General features: G+C 41.9%; 1 protein-coding gene across 4 annotated transcripts in view; it reads right to left on the minus strand.

Annotated features, from left to right (window-relative positions):
* The window catches only part of LOC109518168 (gamma-aminobutyric acid receptor subunit gamma-3-like), a 96,388-nt gene that overhangs the window by 69,489 nt on the left and 4,236 nt on the right, over nt 1–22,663 (minus strand). For 2 of the 4 annotated variants that reach the window (XM_019873851.1, XM_019873850.1), the window contains exon 3: nt 20,907–21,061. In XM_019873851.1, the coding sequence (XP_019729410.1) occupies nt 20,907–21,061 (155 nt within the window). Of the gene's footprint in view, nt 1–20,906; nt 21,062–21,325; nt 21,549–22,663 lie in introns of those variants that run through there. The other 2 variants (XM_019873852.1, XM_019873853.1) reach the window with 2 other exon arrangements.

The following is a 22,663-nucleotide window of genomic DNA, read 5'->3' on the forward strand; positions in this document are numbered from 1 at the left end:
TATATATATATATATATAATAGGGCTCACGCTTGCATTTAATTGCTACTGTAGATGCATGTCTAATTATACTGAAAAAGCTTATGCTGTTAAGGACTAGGTCAGAAGGCAAAACTTTCTTTGTGCATCCAATAATGATGAAACTATAGCAAGGTTTTTCAAGAAAGCACTAAAAATAGGTTAAATCAAAATACTGCAGGGACAAAAAAAAAACACCCAACAGGATGATCCAGAAGGGAAGCAATCACCATGGTAACATCATTTTCCCCAATGGCTCATGATGTGAATGCATCGTAAGATTCTAAACTAAATTGTAAATCAAAAATGGATAAGAGGTCGCAGGGGACATTCTGATGATAAAGTGCATTGAAAGGCAATGTAAGCACGAGCCGGTGCAATTGTGGAAACCGCAGAGTCACTTGCAATAGCTGTCAGCATATTTTACCCGTGGTAACAAGTATGTCATGATACAGCAATTAAGAAATCCGCTATGATGCATCAATGAAAGTAAAAACCCAACCAAGTTAGAAGTATAAACTATTTCACATTCATATAAACACTCATTTATTGCATATTCTGATAATTTGATCTGAGAAAACTTTCAAACTTGATGAATATGTATTATGAGCCAGAAAAGAAACGGTTCAGCGAAGTCTAACATAAAAACTCAAAACAAACGACAATTCTTTTCTCTGTATGGTGCATGTGTACTGAATGCGAGGAGCAGACTTCAGAACACGCATATGGACAAAGATAATTCCACCCAGTGTTCTGTGTGTGTGTGTGTGTGTGTGTGTGTGTGTGTGTGTGGGTGTGTGTGTGTGTGTGTGTGTGTGTGTGTATGTGTGTGTGTTTTGCCGACACTTCCGGCCCATAGGTGCCCACCCAGCTGGCCTGGCAGCTTAAGACAAATGCGAGGAATCCAAATCTCCTCTTCATCGAACAAAATGTCACAAAACATCTACGTCGGAGACACTGAGTGGTGAACTGCGCCCTCAGCTGAGCGAGCCATAGTTGATTTATCTGCCCGATCCCCCGATCTGAGCAAGGTAAGAAGGCCAGGGATCTGTAATACTTCGAAAGAGCGCCTTCGTCGGAGCAATGGAAGCCCAGTTTTACTCCGTCATGATGGATTGACGCAGGCAATCCGTCAGTAGCCGAGGAGCTTCCTGAGGAACTTGGTGCCAAAGGTCGCAGTCGAAATCACTGCTTAATGCCGCCATAAAAGCAACAACGGGAACACCACCATTTGAAGCACAGAACTTCATCCGAAGGATGACTTTCTGAGACGGCATTACCGTTGATATCCGGGACATAGCTAGTCATTTGGACGCCCGAGGCAACAGCAAGTCATGGGGCCCTCCAATTTCGAGTACTACACTGAAAAAGTTACGTTTAATTTTTATTTCAACACGAGCCGTTTTGAAATATGTTGATGAATTATTTGACAGCTTAAGTTATTTGTTTGAAGTCCAAGATAACGCCCGAGTAGGCAACCATCAGCAAGTGCTCTCAAGAGTCTAGCTTTTTTTGTTGTTTGTTGTTGTTTTTGTGTTTTGTTTTGTCACATTGTGTTTTGTTGTTAGGTCATGTGGACCTGATGTGGATTGTTTTCAGCATTTTTTTGGCCACGACATTCGTCAAAGGAGAAGAATCTGTGCTTGGTGGTTGCGCCTTCTCGACAGCATGCGTATACCAGCACTGACTTTGATTGGGAGGAATGTCGGTGCCATTTGACTGTCGTTGCTGGACAACCCCGGGGGCGCTTGTGTTTTTTGCGCCTGGAATGGGCAGCATTTTTCACAGCCCCACTTTGTTCAGCGGAAAGGTCAGTGCTGTTGGACAACCTGCGGCTGGATGGATGCATGGCTTGAGGAGCCGACGATGAGAAGAAAGGAGCGTCAGCGCAGAGCGCCGACGCATATGTGGAGCTGGGAGTCGCGGCTTGGAATTGAAGCGGATTTACATGGGACAGGAGATGACAGCCAATCTCTTTTTCGTCAATGGACGCTACAGCTTCGAGTTTGCTTTCAAACCTTAGCTTGTAGCAGACGTGCACATTTTCAGCATGATGCCCCTGGTCTACTGGTGAAAGGACACTTTGATCCTCTCCTCTTTCATCGAAAACTGCTTCAAACAACAAAGAGTATGCAGAAAAGTGGTTACGATCGAATGACCGTCTGTGTCTTATGTGTTGTGTTGTATTATTTTGTTATGACTTCAAGATGGCACCACGATAGTGGCTGCCTTTACAGCAGCTCCTATACTTTTGTTCTTCTACTTTCTTCCTTTCATAGCTTTGCTGCTGTCAATCGGGAATTTCTCCATCGTGAGACGAGGAAAGGTTTTCTTATTCTTATTCTTATTCTTATTGATATCTAGCCATTGTGATATGTTCCCCTTTACAATCAAAGATTTTGAACAGTGACATCCAACATGCACGGAAAAGTGTGAATTAAAACAAATTATCTTTTTTCCTATGCCAGATAAAGTCCTTCAAATTCTTCTTGAGGATTATTATGCAAGAGTGAATGATTTAGAAATTTTTTGATATCAGATGAGAAAATTACTCATAATCTGTACTTGAGTAGAAGTACATGTACTCATGTTAAAAAAAGAAAAAGTCATCTTTCAAAGAAGTAAAAGTTAAAAAAAAAGTCCAGCATCTGAAATGTACTTCAAGAGTAGGAGTAAAACATATTTTACTGGATGATTCCTCCTCATCTCTCTTTTTTATTCAGTTGCACCATGTAGCTTTGAAGGGAATTTAGCCGAAAGAGCTTCTCCAAACACACTCTTAAAAGTGGCCAAGGATTAGTTTCCAAACTGCGATGTGAAGAAAACTGTTTTCTTCTAAAATGAGATACAGTAAATAAAAGACCAACATTCTTGAAACAATATATAGTTGTACATTCATTAAACATTAACGAAGTGCATAGTAAAGGCTGCGAGTTCGATATCTACACTGACAAAAAAGTGATGTGTTGAATTTATTTGGTTTTATTTGGTCAAGTGTCTCCAGAGTGATCCAGAGATATTCTGAAGTAAATCCACTGAAAAATGCATTTGGCTCCAACTGATTTTATTGTGTGCAACCACTTGACGGAATAAAACAGAGTAAATTCAACACCCCATTTTTTTTTCAGCGCATGCTAGCTGCTCAATTCAAATTGTATCTGGCGTTTTTTTCCGAATAGACTCAGATAGCACTGTACAGCCTAAGTTCCTTTGTGTATATTGTCTGAGTTGAGCTGTGATTAACGTGGTTTGTAAGATACAACATCATTTTTACGTTTTCACACGGATTCTCCTGTGTGGTGGTGAGTAGCCCCACAGATATGTAGAGAAGACATGCTCCATCAGCGTGCTGTAGCAGCTGTGTGGTGGCCATGTTGTCAGGAGCAACATTCCCATCAAACGTGTTGAATGTACACTATATTCAAGATAAATTATAACCTGCTCATTTCTCAACTGACTTTCATGAGGCTTTCTTTTCCAACAACAAATCTGCCATTACAATAGAACTTTTTTTTTTTTTTAAAAGGGCCACAAACATTCAAACCTATGAAAGTTGATTCACAGTTCCCCTGATGTAATTGGACAGCATTGTGTGCAACCTTGCCATCCACACAAATGGAATGCGCTGACACCGTTGCCCCCATTAGCTCTGCGGCACGCAGCTCATAAGAGCCGTATTGTATCTGTCTATTCTTCAGACCAATGGGCAGCTCTGAGTGTTTCTAGGTTGCATGTCATGTCAGATTTAAATAGGGCAGAGCCGATCGCAAGCTAGCATGTAGGGGACCAGGAGGAACGCTTCCTAGGCCACTTGGGATTTTCCTTCCAGGTATAATCTTTTCTTTAAAGCATTTTCAGGCAATTAAAAAAAAGTAATGACCTGTTTTGAAAATGTACCAGGTAAAACTGATACTGATGTTAGAAAAATTAAGTATTTGTACTTCCGTACTTCCCATCTCACTCACAGGGTTGGGGAGTAATGCTCAATATTTACTCTGTTACATTCATTCAAGTAACTTTTTGGACAAGATGTACTTGTCAGAGTAGTTTAAATAAAACAAACTTTTTACACTTACCGGTACTTGAATATTTATGTGCAGAAGTAATGGTACTTTTGACCAGTACAAAGAGATCAGAGCACATTAGACTACCGGTACTTTTAAAGTTTTATACTGGCTGCCAGTCAGCTATCGAATAGACTTTAAAGTTCCGCTACGCGTCGATAATAATAAATGGTTTTGGTCCAGAATACATTAAAAAAAATGCTTATGAAATACAAACCCAATGGGGCAATAAGTACCCAGACACCCGCCACTTGAAACCTGTGTAATGCATACATCCATTCCATACAGACTGATGATGCATTTCAAGTGGTCATTCATTTTAATTTAGATGATTAAATCTGAAAACTAATAAAAACCAAAACCAAATTATTCCAATGTATGATTTTCTTTCAACATTTTCAATACATTTAAATCTAATCATTACTTTATTTCAGTTTTATTTTCTGACACTCAAACTCAGCGTGAAGCCTGTATTTCACTGAGCGGCGAGCGTTAATTAGTGTTTGCACACCGCCCAAATGTTGATTTTCCGTCAGAATTCGTTTAAGGCCGGTGAAATGCGATGCTAAGAGAGGGTCAGAGCTAGCAAATCCTTTGATATGACATCAACTAACCATCCATCCATTTTCTGATCCGCTTTATCCTCACAAGGGTCGCGGGAGGTGCTGGAGCTGGAGCCTATCCCAGCCGTCTTTGGGCAGTAGGCGGGGGACACCCTGAACCGGTTGCCAACCAATCGCAGAACACACAAAAACAAACAACTATCCACACTCACACTCACACCTAGGGACAATTTATAGTGTTCAATCAGCCTGCCATGCATGTTTTTGGAATGTGGGAGGAAACCGGAGTACCCGGAGAAAACCCACGTTGGCCCGGGGAGAACATGCAAACTCCACACAGGAAGGCCTGGATCGACGCGCTAACCACTGGCCGCCCTACCTAACCACCCATATGTATTTAATTGTGTTCGTATGCACAGTATAAACTCAATGCAAAATTTGTACTGAGGTTAAGACACACTTTCATTCAGTGTACGGGCGTGCACGTATTTCTTCGCTCCTGGGGCGGACAAGGTTCGCAGAAATAGTTCTTGTGCACCGAACACATGCTTTTGTGCTCAAAATGTCCTCTTTGGTGCTTTTAATCGCAGCACAAATTTAACGTCCTAAATTAACTTCTGTTGACAACATGCAGAATGTCGGGATTGGTATTTGCTTCCTGTTAATTGTGCGCAATTTATATTGACATTGATCATCTATCGCGATATAAACTGATATTGACTGATCGCCCATTCTTATGTTGTTATCTCTCTGGCCAAATGTGGAAATTTCAGCCTTCGAAAGCTTGAATTCAAACTTGAGAAAGCACATTTGGGATAAATTGAAGATGGTCTTTGTTTTTGTTTTGTCAGTGTGCAAGCAATTTTAGCTCTGTTTGTGGTCAAAGTAATTGTAAAATGTGCATTTTAAGGGGTCTCTCTCTCTCTCTCTCTCTCTCTCTCTCTCACTCACTCACTCACGCACTCACTCACACACACAATGTACGGTTGCAGTGCAGCTTCAATTAAGTAGGCTAGTACATAACAGAGCTACTAAAAACGCTATACCTTATCAAGAAACCTGATCAACAAGCAGCTTCTTCATTCAGTCATTTTGGTGACTGGCACCATGCGTGTTTTTTTCCCCCCAAATAACTAGTTCACTCAATATTCCACTATCATGGTGTGGTGTGCTGGTGAGTCTATTTTCATGGATAAATTCCCAATAGCCTCATGATGTTTTTCTGTCACCAGAGGATCCTTCCCCCCCAAGGTGAAGAAGTACACAGTCTTAATGGTGTCCCACAGAAAGCAAAGGTCCTCCTTCTCTGACGAACCTCCTATGACGAATGCAATAATAACAAACTGTTTTGTTATTCCACTGTGCTCTGTCACACATGCAAAGTTTGACAAGCTTCTGCTAAATTTTCTATGTGAAGACAACCAACCATTTTATGTGGTTGAGACGCCATCTCTCAAAACCATAAGCAAAACATTTCCACATATTGTACAGTATTGACAAAGAAAATAGAATATGTAGTCTACCGGAAGGTGCAAAGAACATGAAAAGCATTAATCGTTGAGCGCTGTGAGCGACTTTATGTCGCAACCATAACAGTCCGGTCTGCCAGATGACGTTGTTACTTAGCTGACACCTGCCATTGAGTAGACTGCAACTCTCCCAAGAGGCACTCTGCTGCATTGGCCTGTAGCTATATCACAAGCTCACACACGTTTGATGTACCTTCACAGCATTAAAAGAATTACATTCAGTACCACATCAGGGAAAAGTGACCAGGATGACAACAGATCGTGACTCTAACTTCCCGAAGGCCTTTTAACCATATGTCGTAGAGGAGAAAGATGAAATGGGAGACAAAAGTGAGGTAGAGAGTAATGATACACATAATCATGACTCTATTCTACGCGTCACCGACTCCGTTCCTTGAGGCGCCCTATCCTGCATGTTTTCGATGTTTCCTTCCTCCAACACACCTGATTCAAACGCATCAGCAAGCTATGCAGAAGTCGGATAACATTCTTGATTATTTTGACTCAGGTGTGTTTGAGGAGAGACATATCAAACATGCAGCACAGGGGTGCTTGAGGACCGGAGTTCGTGACCTCTGCTAAGTCTTGCTTTATTAGATTTGAATTATGACACGTCTTCGGCTATGAGTATTATACGAGACCTAATTTATGTTTTGAGCTTTTAATGAAGGAAAACAATTATTAGATCATCGTTTGACAACCTGTGGAGCCAAGAAAAAAGTCATGGTAAACCACCAAACAAAAATAACAAAAAAAGTACGTATACTGCCTTGCCTCTGCTTAGTCCCAAGTGCACTGGAAATTTAGGCTTGTATAACACAAAGCTGAATAATTTGCAGAGAACCATGACTCATTCGGTTGCATGAATGGCAACAGATGGTTATGCAGGTTGGTTGTACCTTTTGCCATCCAACTGAAGAGCAGTTATTTGTTATGCCTGCCACGACAGTGTAGGTAGTGTACTAATTTCAATAACAATAATAATAATTGAAATGAATAAACGTTTTATGATTACAAGACATCATTGCTTTTTCTAGGAGTCAATGCATATAGAACTGAACCAAAAGCTTTGACCACAAAACGGAGAATCGTGAATTTTGTGAACCGGTCCAGGCCCAATTTACATATATATATATATATATATATATATATAGGTATCTTAATTATACACTTTAGGGGTAGTGTGACTTATACTCAGGAGCGACTTATAGTTCAGAAAATATGGTACATAAGATTATCTTTACAGTTGAGATTCTAGATTGTAGCTTCTAATCTCGGCCTGGCCTTCCTAAGTGTTGGCACCATCCTTGTGTGCATTTACTCCAAGTAGTTCCATTTCCGTCTACATTCTGAAAACATGCATGGTCGGTTAATTGGAGACTATAAATTGCCCATTGGGAGAATGCGGTTGTTTGTCTATATGCGCCCGGTGATTAGCTGAAGACCATCAGCCGGGATAGGGTGCAGGCCACTTGTGGAAACAAAGATGACATGTGGATGTAGAAAATGGATGGATGGATATATTTGTTTTGCATTTAATTATCATCATTTAATTGCTTCGTCAATGTAAGATCATGTTTACGTGATTTAATGACAGAGACCGCCATATTTAGGATGGCCGAAAAGAAAATCACTTTTATCGGCGCTTTTTCCGTCTGTGTTTCCAAGTTATCATCAGTCGTCAGTACGCCAGCAAAAACTTGACTCCAACAGTGAGGGACTCACAGAGCTTCTGTTGGCACAGACAGACAGGTGACAACTGGTGCAAATAACCACCTCTGTTTTTCCAGAAATCAAAATTGGCATTATATTATATTGTTATCATATACTGTACTGTTGACCAACATCAATACACCACAACCAAATAATCATGTTTAAGCTTGAGCTCATTTAATAGTTTTTTTTTTTAAATTCTAATTTATTTTGCTGACATTGATTCAAATGTTAACAAGATGGCACTGGCGCCTGCCCTGGTAATGTCGGTTTTCCGGACAGCTCCGGAAAGAATTGGACTCCAGAAACGTGAACTCGGAAACAATTGATAAAAAGGTTTATGAACAAAAACAGGTCACAAGACCGACAAAGTTCAACAAAGAACGCTGGTACAACGCCAGGAAAATGAGACAACCAAAGAACTCTTGCACAAAAGGCGAGGATAAAAAAAAAAGGAAATTGCTTGTCATTTAATAGACAAGAAGAAACCCAAACGTGTATATTACAAAAACCGTGAATATAACTACAACGGAAACCGACTTACAAACAGGTAAGTGCAGGAAACCTGGTGGAAACAAAAATGAAGAAATGAGAGAACCACTCGAGTAAGTGAAGTCATGAAAGTCGTCTTTTTTTCGCAGACTAGTCCTCGAACATACAATGTATTGTTGCATTCAAAAGATTTCGGTTTTAGTTTCCCTCTTAAGTCAGATCCTCGAATTTCTGTTGGATAGATCAAAAGACCGAAAGAGCATGGTACTGTACTGAGCCTTTAACAACCATGCGAAAAGAAATGTATTTTTAAAGCAAGAGAAAGTGAATTCTCAAAATGAGGACTCGAAAGTACAATATTTGTTTTTACCCAAACAAAGGGAGTGAAGTAGGACCACTGATGGACTATCGCAGGAATTCAATGAGAGCTATGAGGGACGCTCCAACATCCACCCCGGAGTGATTCGATCAAACATGACCTCTAAGTTGGGCTTTGAAGTTTTACAGCGCACTCTTGCTTCCCATCTGGTCAAACACTGAAACTCAGTTACTTCCCCTGAGCTTTGTCTGACGATGTGGCAGGAGGCCTGTTAACTGCAGTTTTGCACATGCAAGGCTGCTCAATGGAGATAGAAGGCTTAGCGACTTTGGCCATAGTCAAGGAGGGAGAGTGCGGAGAAAAAGCCGGTGTGGGGAGACGGAGCCGTCGTCTTTTTTGTCCAACTGAAAGTCACTATTTTTAAGGAGATCAGCAATCATTCGTGAAGAGTTTGCGCACCCTTTGACTACTTACAGTAACAAGCCTTGACTTCAAAAGCTCAAAAATTCAATATTATACGTACGTACCGCATAATCTAATGTTGACCGAGTTTAGTGACGGAACAGACCGTACTTTGCACAGCCTTTTTATGAATTTATCAACTATTATCAGCATCTAATAAAAATGGCATCGTTAAGTAGCTATACTTGAATTTTTGTCATACAGGACTACCCCTGTGAAAATGGCACTATATGTCCTCATTGTTTGACAACACCGTGAACCCTCATTTATGCCGGAGGTTACATTCAACAAAGAACCTGTGATGGGTGAAATCCGTGAAGTAGTCCTCTTAATTATTATTAAAGTCTTTAAAAGTCTTTTTCTACCGAAGGCTGTGGTGCAGGGGTCTTTTCTGAGAGAAGGACATTGTTATGGGTAATTGTTGCAAGATATATATTTATTAATTATTATTATTCTAGTTCATATCAGAGGTGGCCAGGTGGTCCGGTGGTTAGCGTGCCGACCTCACAGTTCAGAGGTCGTGGTGTCGATCCAGGCCTTCCTTTGTGGAGTCTGCATGTCCTCCCCTGGCCAATGTGGGTTTTCTCCGGGTACTCTGGTTTCCTCCCACATTCCAAAAACATGCATGGCAGGCTGATTGAACACTCTAAATCGTCCCTGGGTGTGAGTGTGAGCATGGACGGTTGTTCGTCTGTATGTGCCCTGCGATTGGCTGGCAACCAGTTCAGGGTGTCCCCGGCCTACTGTCCAAAGAAGGCTGGGATATGCTCCAACAACTCCTGCGAACCTTGTGAGGATAAAGTGGATCGGAAAATGGATGGATGGATCATTCATTTTATGTACAATTCACCGATAGCACAGGCAAAGAATGGGAATCTGGAGAGCCAGGAGATGCATTTTAAAAGGGGACACGTATGTACGATAGTTTCTGCACTTAACACACTGCAAAAGTGCGGCTCAGGTCCCTACTAAGGTAGGCAGTGATTTCCTTTTCACAAACTCTTGTATTGATTTTATTTTTCCGTTTCGTTCATGTTAGGGGCCGTTATGGCTGTTGCTCATCATGACATGCGTGCCTGTGTGCGTATGCGCATGTGTCCTTGGCTGCACAAGCGTGCGTGTATATATGCATGCATGGGCGGTAACGGGCGATTGTGGGTGGTTCGTTGCTTGTAAAGTAAGTCTTCGGTCATAAAAGGTGGGGCAGCCCTGCTTGTACAGATACGAGGCCTCGGAGACTGTTGGTCTACAGTCCCTTAGCCAATCAGGAGGCAGAACAGAATGCACGGTTAAATTTTTTTTTTAAATCATGAAAGGTGAACCGCGTTATTGCAAGGTCCACTGTACAGCGATAAGGGAAACACAGTATGTGGGAAATATGTGGCATTTATACCAGTTCTGTCTCTGTCCCTCTTTCTCTCAGCCTAAACACCCAGCCCACCTCCCACGAACCCCCACCCCCACCCCAAACACAGACACACACAGACACACACACACACACACACACACACACACACCCACACGCACACACACACACACACACACACACACACACACACACGCGCACACACACACACACACACATTTGCACATCCCATGCATGGATTCGAGTGGGTCATGTAGGGATCATGGGCAGAATCCAAAGGAAAAGTGACACAATCGGGACAAAAATCACAGTCTAATCTGAGGCAAACTGCTCGTTATCGGCTAAGGTGGGGATCAGTACTGCGTGGCGTTTGACCAGTCACCCAATTTATATGAAGATCAAGCTTGAGGCTGGCCTCAGAGGGCAAACATGGGAATTCAAAGCTAATAACCCTGCTATGTTATACTGTTTGTCGACTGTGGTTTTGCTTTGCCACGGTGGAGCAAAGGAGATCACTTTAATGATGTTAAGTCTTCAGTCAAATAAATCACAAAATAATCCACCCACAAGGTCGAACATCACTAAATAAGTCACCTATTAAGTAAAAGTAGTGGCAAGCGTTCAATGTCGGAATCAATACAGGTTGACAACTAGAGAGGTCGGACAGCAGGGGCGCAGCTACTCTACTTGGCCACTGTGGCCAACCCACACTTCGGGCAAAATATTAATTATCTGTGTTTTTCTACCATTTTTACATATATGCAGTATTCTTAGTGCACTTGAATCTCTGCCACAAGTTATTTGTATTCACTGCATATTTGAAGAACAAACATACAATTGATCTGAATAAAAAAATGTATTAATGTGATTTTTTTAGTCAATATCAATCATTACTTTCACACCATGGCACGCAAACAACATGGCTGAGAAGTTAACGTTTACCATCCAATCCACAGCCATGTTTTCATGAAATCAAATGCCCACATAAATACATTTTTGCGCTCACACACTCATAGTCATTGATTGTAGAATGCCAAAAGGCACCGGCCATCTGTAACGATTGGTCACTCCGATTGTCTGTTCGCTAGTGAATCAGTGCATATGATAGATGTGGACTATGAGACAGTCCACAAAAGCAAAGCCATAGCAACGGAAATGTCACTATTGAGTAAATTAAGCTCAGCAAAACAATGTTTTTTTTGGGGGGTTTTTTTTGACATGTTCCTGCTTGATTATGAGCTTGATGGGCCTCGTTCTGGATATGTGTTCATATATTTACGTCATGAAAGCCTACCTGTGGATGGTAGGATAAAGAATGACATAAGCATGCGTGGCCACTGGCCACCCCTCAGTGACTGTCATCCTGGCCAACCCAATGAAAAATGTCTGGCTACGCCTCTATCTGACAGGAAGGCAAAAATACATAAAAAGTGAGATTAAGGTTCATATATGTACTGTAGGGCTCAAATCAGCCATAAAAGAGTTGAAGAAAATCTTGCTAATCAGCTGGAAGGCATATACAGTTGCTTTGCCTCGCAACAACGCAAACATCAAACTAAAGGGCGCAACCTGACCTTTACCAAAGCCTCCGTTGCTTTTCTATGCAAAGGAGTTAGGCTTGTTTGAGGTTCATCATAACAACAGGTCTTTTAAAAAGCCGTAACTTTGAGTAATTGGCCTAGATGTGCCTCTGGTCCCTCGCCGCATACGATTTTGCCTCGGCATTAACAATTCATGGGCGACACAGAGATTTGTCAACTGGATCTCATCAAGCATTCAGCATTCATTATGCAAGCCGAGCTTTCGGGAGAAACCCCGTCCTCCGAAAGGTTGGCTTGCAGGTTAAACCTGGGCGACAGTTCCCAGCAGGCTTCGCAATCAAGATCAAGTGTGCTACCTCCATATTTTCGATGAGCAGATTAAACTTGGTGCATGTTTCTGATACATCTGATAGTCTCAGCATGTTACCAAAGTTGGCAGTGTGACCGACATTCTTGGAATAAAGTATTAAAGGGTGCCTCAAATCAGGTGCATAATTTACAGGGGGACACGCGGGACGAGTCCCCTGCACTTTTGCAGTTTTGGGCCCCTGCAGCCCCCACGCCCCCACCCTCCATTCAAAAACAATGGATCAAACAAATCCAATTTCAAAATCAATGACATCGATTTTCCCCACTCACAACTGCCTGTAAAGTTTATTTCTACGCTTGTATTTAAATGCGAAGCTACGGTCAGCCAATTACAAACCTCATTTCATGTTGGCCGTGGATCAACAGCAGAGGCCAGCCAATGAGCGAGACAACGCACCATCTTCACACGCAGTGGGGAATTTATAAGCAGAGCGGAATTTATTGAGCGTCCAGAAGAAGTACATTCGAAGGATTGTGTGTCAAAAAACGAGTCACCCTGAGGTATTTTGGATTGTAAAAAATACTAAGCGTATCTAAAGCAGAACGAGGCGGCGTGCAGCTCGTGTGAAATGACGACGAAACACAGCGGCACATCAATGTTATGTTCCTCAATGTGACGCAAACACTGAACAGCGGATTTATGTTTTTCTGCAACTCATCGCCGCCTCTGATTGGAATTGGGAAACGAGGTGTTTGAAAGCTTTGGATACAAGGAACACGGTGTACAAAAAGGCAACAAATTAAATAAGGTGTCTGTGATATATTACATCTTTGTATTTCAAAGCCTCTCGGCCAGCGCTTCATAAACTCGACTGCCATGCCACCTAAAAAAAATTACTTGCCCCTCCAAGTACCACTGCAATGACCAACAGACATATACAATAACCTGATAGGCCCACGTTTTCATCAAAAACAAGGCACCGATTTTAGTCCAGTACTTAATATTACTCTAAATCACTGTGACAATATGCACTGTGCTTAAATATCAAAAAGAAAAATAAACTGTAGTGATTTGATAAAAATGTATTGCATATGAAAGTTACGGAGAAATTGCAGCTAAATAAGTGTTTGAAAACAAATATTTGTCAAGAACCAACTTTTGAGAACAATTTAGGTTTAGGCTGTTTAAAACACAACCATATTTATGCATTTGGAAAGAAAAAAAACTTGTAGTTTTGATCCATATACAGTATAAGGTACATCAGATAATAAGGCGCACTGTTGGCTTTTGAGAAAATTTAATGCTTTTAGCTGTGCCTTACAAAGCGGAAAATACAGTACTTTAAAATATGGTATAATTGGATTTACTGTATTTTCATGGCCAAATGGCGCACTTAAAAGTCTTACATTTTCTCCAAAACGGACAGGACGCTTAATAATGCGGGTCGCCTTGCCTATGCACCGAGTTCCAAAGTGAATTACTGCTGCTGTGTGACTTCGATGAGGGGTCCGCTTGACTGACTGACGTTGTGCCGACACGCCGCTTATACAGAGGAAAGACGGACATAACGGAAGACAGCATGCGGACGTTAAAGTGGGAATGGTGGGCATGAAAGAGGACGCTAAAGGCACGTGCCCAGTAGGTGTATGTAGTATATAGTATGTGCGTTGTGCAAAACAACATCCTGAAAATGGCACCTACGAAGAGATATGCTTACGGTGCACGGTTTAAACTGCAAGCTATCAGTTAGGCGGCGAACCATGGGAATTGAGCAGCCGTGAGAGCATTCAAGATCAACTCATCCATGGTGCTTGGTGCTTTTGTTTGATGAATCTGCGCCATCTCGCCATCTGGGCAAGGACGAACATGGCGTGTTACAAGGGAGACCTGGCCATCTTCCATTCCGACGGCAATAAAAAGTGTAATGTTCTGTGTAACATTAAATAAAGACGCTTTCTTGGAGATGTGAATCCTTTCGTCTGCCTCACGCGGCTTCCATTACCGACCGTTCTCCACACATTCTCACATACCCGCTTGGGGTATGGCAAGTGATGAGGGATAAGTATACTTTGCATTTTGAAATACAACAAACACAATACGCCACAACTTTTGAATGGATTCTGGTCGCTTGGTCGAACGTGTCTGTTTGCACTGTTGTTTGAGCTTTCGCAAAAGCCGGCATCCTTTCTGAGGAGCCGCATGGCAACGAGACTGACTCTGACGATGACACGAGGGGACCTGGCGTGCGTGTTTGACTGTGGACTTCCCCGGCTGTTCATTTCGCATATTGAACATTCGGACTTTGATCGATTGATAATGAATGAGCAAAAAAATAATTTGAGTACATTGTTAAATACAGTGATCCCTCGCTCTAACGCGGTTCACTTTCCGCGGCTTCGCTGTTTCACGGATTTTTTTGGGGCAGATTTTTAATGCTTTTAACCCTTTAAATCAGAACGCGTCGGCGGCACCGCAAGTCGACAGTACAGTATTTCCAAAAACTATTATAGTTATTTGTTGAAAACATTTTGTTTTTTTGTAATTGGGGCTGATTTCATTGTATATATAGTTAAGTATTGTATCATAACTGTAAAAAAATAAAGTTCACTACTTCACGGATTTCACTTATCACTGGTTCTTTTTGGAACGTAACCCCCGCGATAAACGAGGGATCACTGCACTTCTATAAAGTACAACCAAAACTCAGTTTTGCTCCCGCTGCCTTTTTGAAAACACACGCTAAAGTGCATGCATATTCCCGTATTTTTTAAGATAGCGTGTGTTTGACCATGCCTGCGTCCAATATTACATTGCGTCTTGTGTATGTGTTAAATACAGAAATAGCACCCGTAACACGGTACACCGTATGGTTGTGAAGATACGGTAATCAGATGTTATTCGTACTTTTAAAATACAGTCAAACCTCGGTTTTCGAACGTCTCTGTTATTGACCAGAAAATTTGAGATTTTTACGCCTCAGATTACGACCGAAAACCGGTTTTCCACCAAACTGAGCAAACCCGAATACGCCACTTGACTTCTCTTGGCTTCCTTACACGAGGAACTCAACTCTACTCAACTCAACTGTATTTATAGAGCACTTTCAAACTTTCACACTGGGTCAAATGCCAAAGAATATAATTGAGTTTTGAGGCGGGTTTTAAAGATGGGCAGCAAGGAGGTCATTCCAGAGAGGAAGTGACGCTTCCTCGTGTAATGCTCATTGTGAGGAGACGTGTTTGTTGTGATTCTAGGAAATCTGACTGTTTTTTTTGGTATTTCTGCATAGTGTATTAGCCCCTAATCATGGGCTAATAAAATCGTTTCGGATTTCGAACAAATCGCTTTTCAAACAGCCTTCTGCAACGGATTATGGTCGAAAATTGAGGTAAGACTGAAGTAATCTTCTGTTTGTTTCATTAATTTACATATTATATTAACACATTACAACATAAGGCAAAAATAATGACAGACCCCCCCCCCGCCCCAAAAAAACGACAAAATTGGCCAATTTTTGCTGACTTCCCTCTGTTGTAAAGTTAAACAAATACTGAAGGACAAAGTGTTGTAAAACCGTCAAATGTTCTGCCTATTCGTATTTTCACTGTAAGTATTAAGAGAGCAAAAAATAAGTTATTTTATTCATTAGATTTTTTTTTTTTGAATGAACTGGCCAATTAAATGGTTATCGAAAATGCATTGTGTCCAATATCGCCATCAGCCTCTGGTTCAAAGAAAAAAAAGAAAAGCATCCATATTGTTCAGGCACAAATAGCAATTCATAATTTTTATTTATGTGAAGATATTAATCATGTGAATAATGTGTCATCATCAGTAGGAAATGTCAATTTGCAATATTTTATTTTTAATTTATGCCAGGGTTCCCATTTTCAAATTGTCACTACGAAAACTTTCCTGGCAAATTACAATTGCTCCTTCAGTGGTGAGCAATTTTCAGAAACAGCTAGTCATGTGGTCCTTGGGGGCTATCTGGTACCAATGGTGACCCTTGACCTCGTCTCCAAGGTAAATCTGGAGACAACGTACAGTACATGTTTTTGTCAGGTGGCAAATTTCCATCTTTGCTAATCAAACAGAATGTTTGTTTCTCATTATTTTTAGGTCTTTTCGCAAATGTCTTGCCTGCAAAACCAAGGTCTTCATCAGCATGCACAAATGTAGATGTTTGTCAAGATTTAGGTGAAAAGCAGCGTCCCACCGGGTTGCAGTAAACAAAACAGCATCAAAAACCACCATCGTGTTTACCCCAAAATGTGGAGTGTTGCAATTCCCCCGCGATGTCCACAGATCTCCATATTATTCGAGTCGGGAGGTGTAAGAAAATACAACGAAACAGACCCTACTGGGTCAATGCGTGAATATCCAATGCCCTTAAAAAGTATTTGCCCTCTTCTCAACTTCTTACCATTTTGTCATAGCTTCGCCATTTTATTGTTTCAGCTCATCAGAAGAAATGTAAATAGTATACAAAGATTAACTAAATGTAAAAAGTAGTTTTTTAATGGTGGTTTTATTTTATTGAAAAATAATAAAAATAAAATAGCGGCATGGTGGGCCAGTGGTTAGCGTGTCTACCTCACAGTGCAGAGGTAGCGGATTCAATTCCAGCTCTGGCCTCCCTGTGTGGAGTTTGAATGTTCTCCCCGGGGCAATGTGGGTTTTCTCCGGGTACTCCGGTTTCCTTCCACATTCCAAAAACATGCATGGCAGGTTAATGGAACACTCTAAATATTCCCTCATTGTGAGTGTGAGCGCGGATGGTTGTTTGTCTATGTGTGCCCTGAGACTGGCTGGCAACCGGTTCAGGGTGTCCCCCGCCTACTGTCCGAAGATGGCTGGGATAGGCTCCGCGACCCTTGTGAGGATAAGGAGATCGAAAAATGGATGGATGGATAAAAATAAATTCTAAGCCAACTGGCCATGTGTGAAAAAGTACAAGCCCCCTAACTTTAATAACTGGTTTGGTCACCCTCAGCGGGGACATCTGAAATCACACATTTTCTCAAACTGGCAACAAGTCTTTCACATCTCTGAGGAAATATTTTGATCTTCCTTGCTAAATTGCTTCCATTCATCAACACTGGAGGGTGTTCAAGCACGAATGGCCTTCTTAAAGGTCATTTCATTGGATTCAAGTGCGGAATTGGACGAGGGCACTGCAAAACCTTCATTTAGTTTTTTAAGGCCATTCAGAAGTTGGCTTGCTGGTGTGTTGTGGATCATTGTGTGCTGCCGCAGAGTTCCATTGCAATTCAGCCTGAGGTCACAAACTGACTTGGTCAGTGAGATGTCTTTTACAAAAGGAAGATTTTATTTTTGGCCCGTCGTGTTTTTTTTTTTTTTTTTTTGCCTTAGAACTCTTTCAAGGATGTCATTTTTGCCCAGTCTCTTCTTTATTGTTGAAACATGAACACTGACCCTAACTGAGCCGATTGAGACCTGCAGTTCTTTCGATTTAGACGTTGTCATGGGTTCCTTTATGACCTCCTGGATGAGTTGTCACTGTACTCTTGGGATGATTTTTGTAGGTCAGCTGTACACCACTCTTCTTTGTCGTCTCCATTTGCGGATAATGCTCTCACCGTAGTCCGCTTTAGGAACGGCTTTGTCGCCCTTTCCAGGCAGTTAGATGTCAATAAAATTACATCTTCATCTGTTCTTTGGATTGTGGTATTGTGATTTGCCACACTTAAGTCTTGATTTAATAACAGGGGCAAATACTTTTTCACACAGAGCCGAGCAGCTTTGATGACACCCCCACCCCCGACCCCAATTAGTAAAATCACCATTTAAAAACTGCTGCATTTTATGTTTCCTGTATTTGGGTTATTTTCATATGATATTTACGTTTTTTTGATTGTCTTAAACCACGGGTGTAAAAGTCAAGGCCCGGGGGCCAGAACTGGCCCGTCACATCATTTTCTGTGGCCCGCAAAAGCAAATCACAGATGTCAACTTTCACGATGCTGGCTAAAATCTCTACCAACATTTTCAATTCTCATTTTTCATAAATAAGAGTGATACTGGAAGCATTTTCTTGTGACCAAACCCTCATTACAGTAACTTCAACAATAGGTGAATAAACTGTTATCCTTGACTTCTTCATATAGTTTCAGTCATAACGGCCCTCCAAGGGAAACTGTGACTAAAATCTGGCCCGTGACAAGAAATGAGTTTGACACCCCTGTCTTAAACAGTTGCGAAGAGAAGAGGGGAAATACTTTTCTCACTGCACTATAATAGTTTCACTCCAGAACTTGCAAACTCTTCACAGGAGAGCCAGAGCCTCGATTCAAAAGCCCGACCACAGAAATGTGAGGTGGTTGCACTACTGACCTGGCCACTTTGCAGCCCCATGTCATCGCCAGTATATCATATAAATTGCTCACAAAAGTTTATGATGGGATAACACCTCTGAAATAGTCCAGTTTGATGGCCTCTGGAGCCAAACTAAGAGGCCTAGAAATGACAACACAATCACATGATATGCCTCAAGCCCACTTTGTCCCCCATTGCTAAACACTCGTCCTAAACTAGAATGACTTCACTTCCAGGTATACAGTATCATGCCTCAGAGACGAAATTACACATGTGGGCTGCCCTCGTACTGTATTGCAAGTCTGCTTCAATCACAAAAGTCGATCATCAAAGCAAAACACAGCACAGTGATATAAGAGAGAAACAGCAGAAATGTGTCACATGCAACATAGCGCCCCCACACTTAACCCGAGAGACCGATTTCAGTGTTGTCACCCCTTACAATCATGGCTTCACGCTTGAGAAAAGACACGGGAGAAGGAGTTCTATCATTAGAGACCATCTTTTGCACCTCTGGAAAGAGGAATACAGTATTTTCCTCCATGGGGTTTTTCATGTGGGTGCAATCAAAGGAAATTTTGACTCCAGCTGGTCGCCACAATGCACACAGATCGATGTAATGTATGTGCGGGAAAGGTACGAGAATCATGAGTTCTCCAACCTGGGAAAAATTCACATTCCTATCAAACATTGCGTCATTTGGAACAGTCAACCCTTACTTAGCTTGTGTTTCTACAGTAGGGTGTGTAAACTAGCGGCACTTTTGTCAATGACGTTGTAATACAAGTAGCGTGACACCATCGCAACATGTGCTAGTGTAAACATACTGACAAATTCAACAGAGTCGAGGGAAGTGAAACCGCAAGAATGTGACGTGTGTTACCATAATCGGTAAACAAGAAAAAAAAACAAATGGATTCGAATCTCTCACTGTTGTAATTTAATCTATTGTTTAAAATCACATATGTTGTTTTCTTCCATTCCCCAGTGTAGTTGATGCACGAAAGATTTTCCTCTGAACAATGGGAGGATTGATCTAGCAGTGGCATAGCATGAAGTGATGATTGTTTTTTTTTTTTTTCTCCCCCTACCACTCCCATCCATCCGATATTCGATACCGACTGTCTTTCTTCGGTTTGCGGGTGGGCTGGAGGCTACGCCAGCTGACTTTGGACAAGTCGCCAGCCAAACACAGGGTAAAAACAACAACAGTGGCAGGAACCTCAAAGACCTCATACCAGACAGCCAGGACCAAGAGGGACTCTTAAAGGAGTATGGACAGGGGGCGGGGATGAACACACACTGTGGGACAATCTAAAACGCTCAGTCTTAGTGTAAAAAGCTTAACGTCGCTTGATATCAGAAAATTGTGATAAATCGTCACCAAAATGTATGTGGACATATTTGATTATGCCCATTTCATCAATCGCCTCAATATGTACAATTTTATGGATGTTAATTAAGGTTTTCCTAACTAAGCAACATTTAGATGGAGTGAGCACCTATGGAGAGGAAGACGTTAATGTACAGGCACATAAAACCCAAAACATTGGTTCTGATATTTGTAGCCATTGAAATTGGCATGAGATGCCCGCATACATTTCGGTGAAACTGGATCACAGTTTTCTGATATCAAGCGACGTGAAGTTTTTTTCTGTGCAGAGGAAAACAAAAATAGATCCAAAATATTGGGTGATCATTCCGAGCTTGATGTGGGGATGAGCAGAGAATTGAACATCAGTTTTGGTGACGACTGGGCATACTTTTCAGACATTAAGTGATATTGAGCTTTTTCTCGATGGTGAATGCCTGTAAAAGGCTTACTGTTCATAAAACCCAAAATATTGGCGCCATCATTCTGATATTTTCAGATGTTGGAATGAACATGAGTCCATCCATCCATCCATAATCTGAATTGCTTTATCTGCACGAGGGTCACGGGCGTGCTGGAGCCTATCCCAACTGTCTTCAGGCAGTAGGCAGGGACACTCTGAACTGGTCGCCAGGCAATTATGCCATGAGTAAATGTTTTAATTCTTTAAATGAAGCGTTTTAATTTAGACGACCCCCCCAAATCGTTGCCATTTAATTGACAGTGTTACCTCCACACATTAAATGAGAAAGAATACAGACTCTGAGGAAATGGTCTGCACATGACAACTTCAAATGCTTCTAATGCTTCGTCTCTTACCGCCAATGTCCGGCCGAAGTGTCCTGTCATATTCCTTGAGTAGATTGTTCAGAATCAACGTGGCATCCTCCTGGTGCGACCTGGGCATCAGCATTTGATTGCCAGTGGCATCGTGGAGATCTTCGTCGTCGTCACCATGTGGCAGCAAATTTGGACTGGAAGACAACACCACACCGTGAGACCGTCAACACAATGGCCAAGTGGTGCACGCTGCTTCTGTCCATTCATTCCTCAGCACCTTGGAAATGAGACGATTGTCGTTTGTGCGCAGCTTCTGTCCTTGTTTTTGCTTTTTTGGACTGTGCATTTGTGTGTGGAAAAAAATGCGCGCATTCATTCCAATTTGCATGAATCAACTTTTTTTACGGCGTGCAGAAGCGTCACGCCGGTGTTAAAAAGGCGATAAGAATCGGACTCACCGAGCAGCGTGGATCAACAGAAGTAACAAAAGGATGACCCGCAACTTGATTGTCATTTTCACCACACGAGAACAAGTCCAGTTTTATTTGTTTATCTCCCGCTGAACGGTGATCTCTGCCGGTGCGCCACTCATAGGAGAAAAAAAAAAGTAGTCGCTCCGATGGGTGTGTGGCTATCAATTTGAACGATCAACTTCCTCATCCGCCCACGCACTTTTCCCCCCGCGCTCGTCCACAGCTGGGCTCGCGGTCCTCTCCTGTGAAGGGGGCGTGCGCGCATGTGTGTGCGTGTGTGTGTGTGTGTGTGCGCGCGCGTGTGTGTGGGGGGGGGGGCTGTCTTCCTCAGACAATCGATCGGCAGTCAGTCAAGCGGGGTGGGGGGTTCCTTTGGATTCAGATGTACTTGCTACAGCTGCGCCCTTCCACCCCCTTGTCTGTAAGGAGACGAGCATCTTGCGTGACTCATACACACCACACACACTAACGCGCGCGCAGGCATACACGATCGCGCACACGCCTAACTTGGATTTCAACTGCTTTCCATCAGAACGAAAAGATTGCAGACGTGTTGTAAGAGTGATGCACTTTATGTCTGCAATGGTGTTGTTTTGTTTGCGTTGTCCCCTCCCCCCAAAAAAACAAAAAAAAAAAACCCGAAATTAGCTAATTAATCAAAGTGGCATCTTATGTTAAGTGGACCGTTTTTAAAGCGTCCATTATGTTGCAAGCGTATGAATTAGTTTTGTATGTACAACACAAACACTGCTTTGTCTCCTGGATGATGAGTAATGATGATTGTCCTTTGAAGTCATTTTAGGGTCGTTTTCGTTGCCACAAGGCCATCATCTACGAAACTGCCTGCAACACTGTCCACAAACCTGCACATAGTGGGCAGTGTTGCAAGCAGTTTAGAGGCTTTGCTGCCCTCTAGAGGACAAGCGTGCGATTCGAAAAATAGCCCTCACAGTTCAAATGTAACACAAAAGCCAACAAAGTAACCTTTCGATTCGTAGAAGAAGAAAAAACTGTGAGGACATGCACGTCAAACTCATTTAAGAAACGACACTGATTTCGCGCAGTTAAAAATACAACAGCGTGCTTCCTCACTGAAAAAAACCGAGGATGAAAAAGTTATACAGTACATACTGACTGTATTCACATCTCTTGAATGTCATGTTTTGTCAGTGCTCTGTTGTTCAACAACTAGACTGATGAAGGTTTTGATATTTTTGGAGCAGTAGCTATTGTGCAGAAGGGAAGATGATGATAAAATATGAGTGGAGCATGTCATTAATGATATCTTGATGCTCTTTATGATTGTAAATATAGAAAAACATC

Source organism: Hippocampus comes, unplaced genomic scaffold (genome assembly GCF_001891065.2).
Source record: "Hippocampus comes isolate QL1 unplaced genomic scaffold, H_comes_QL1_v1.1 scaffold445, whole genome shotgun sequence".
Lineage (NCBI taxonomy): Eukaryota > Metazoa > Chordata > Actinopteri > Syngnathiformes > Syngnathidae > Hippocampus > Hippocampus comes.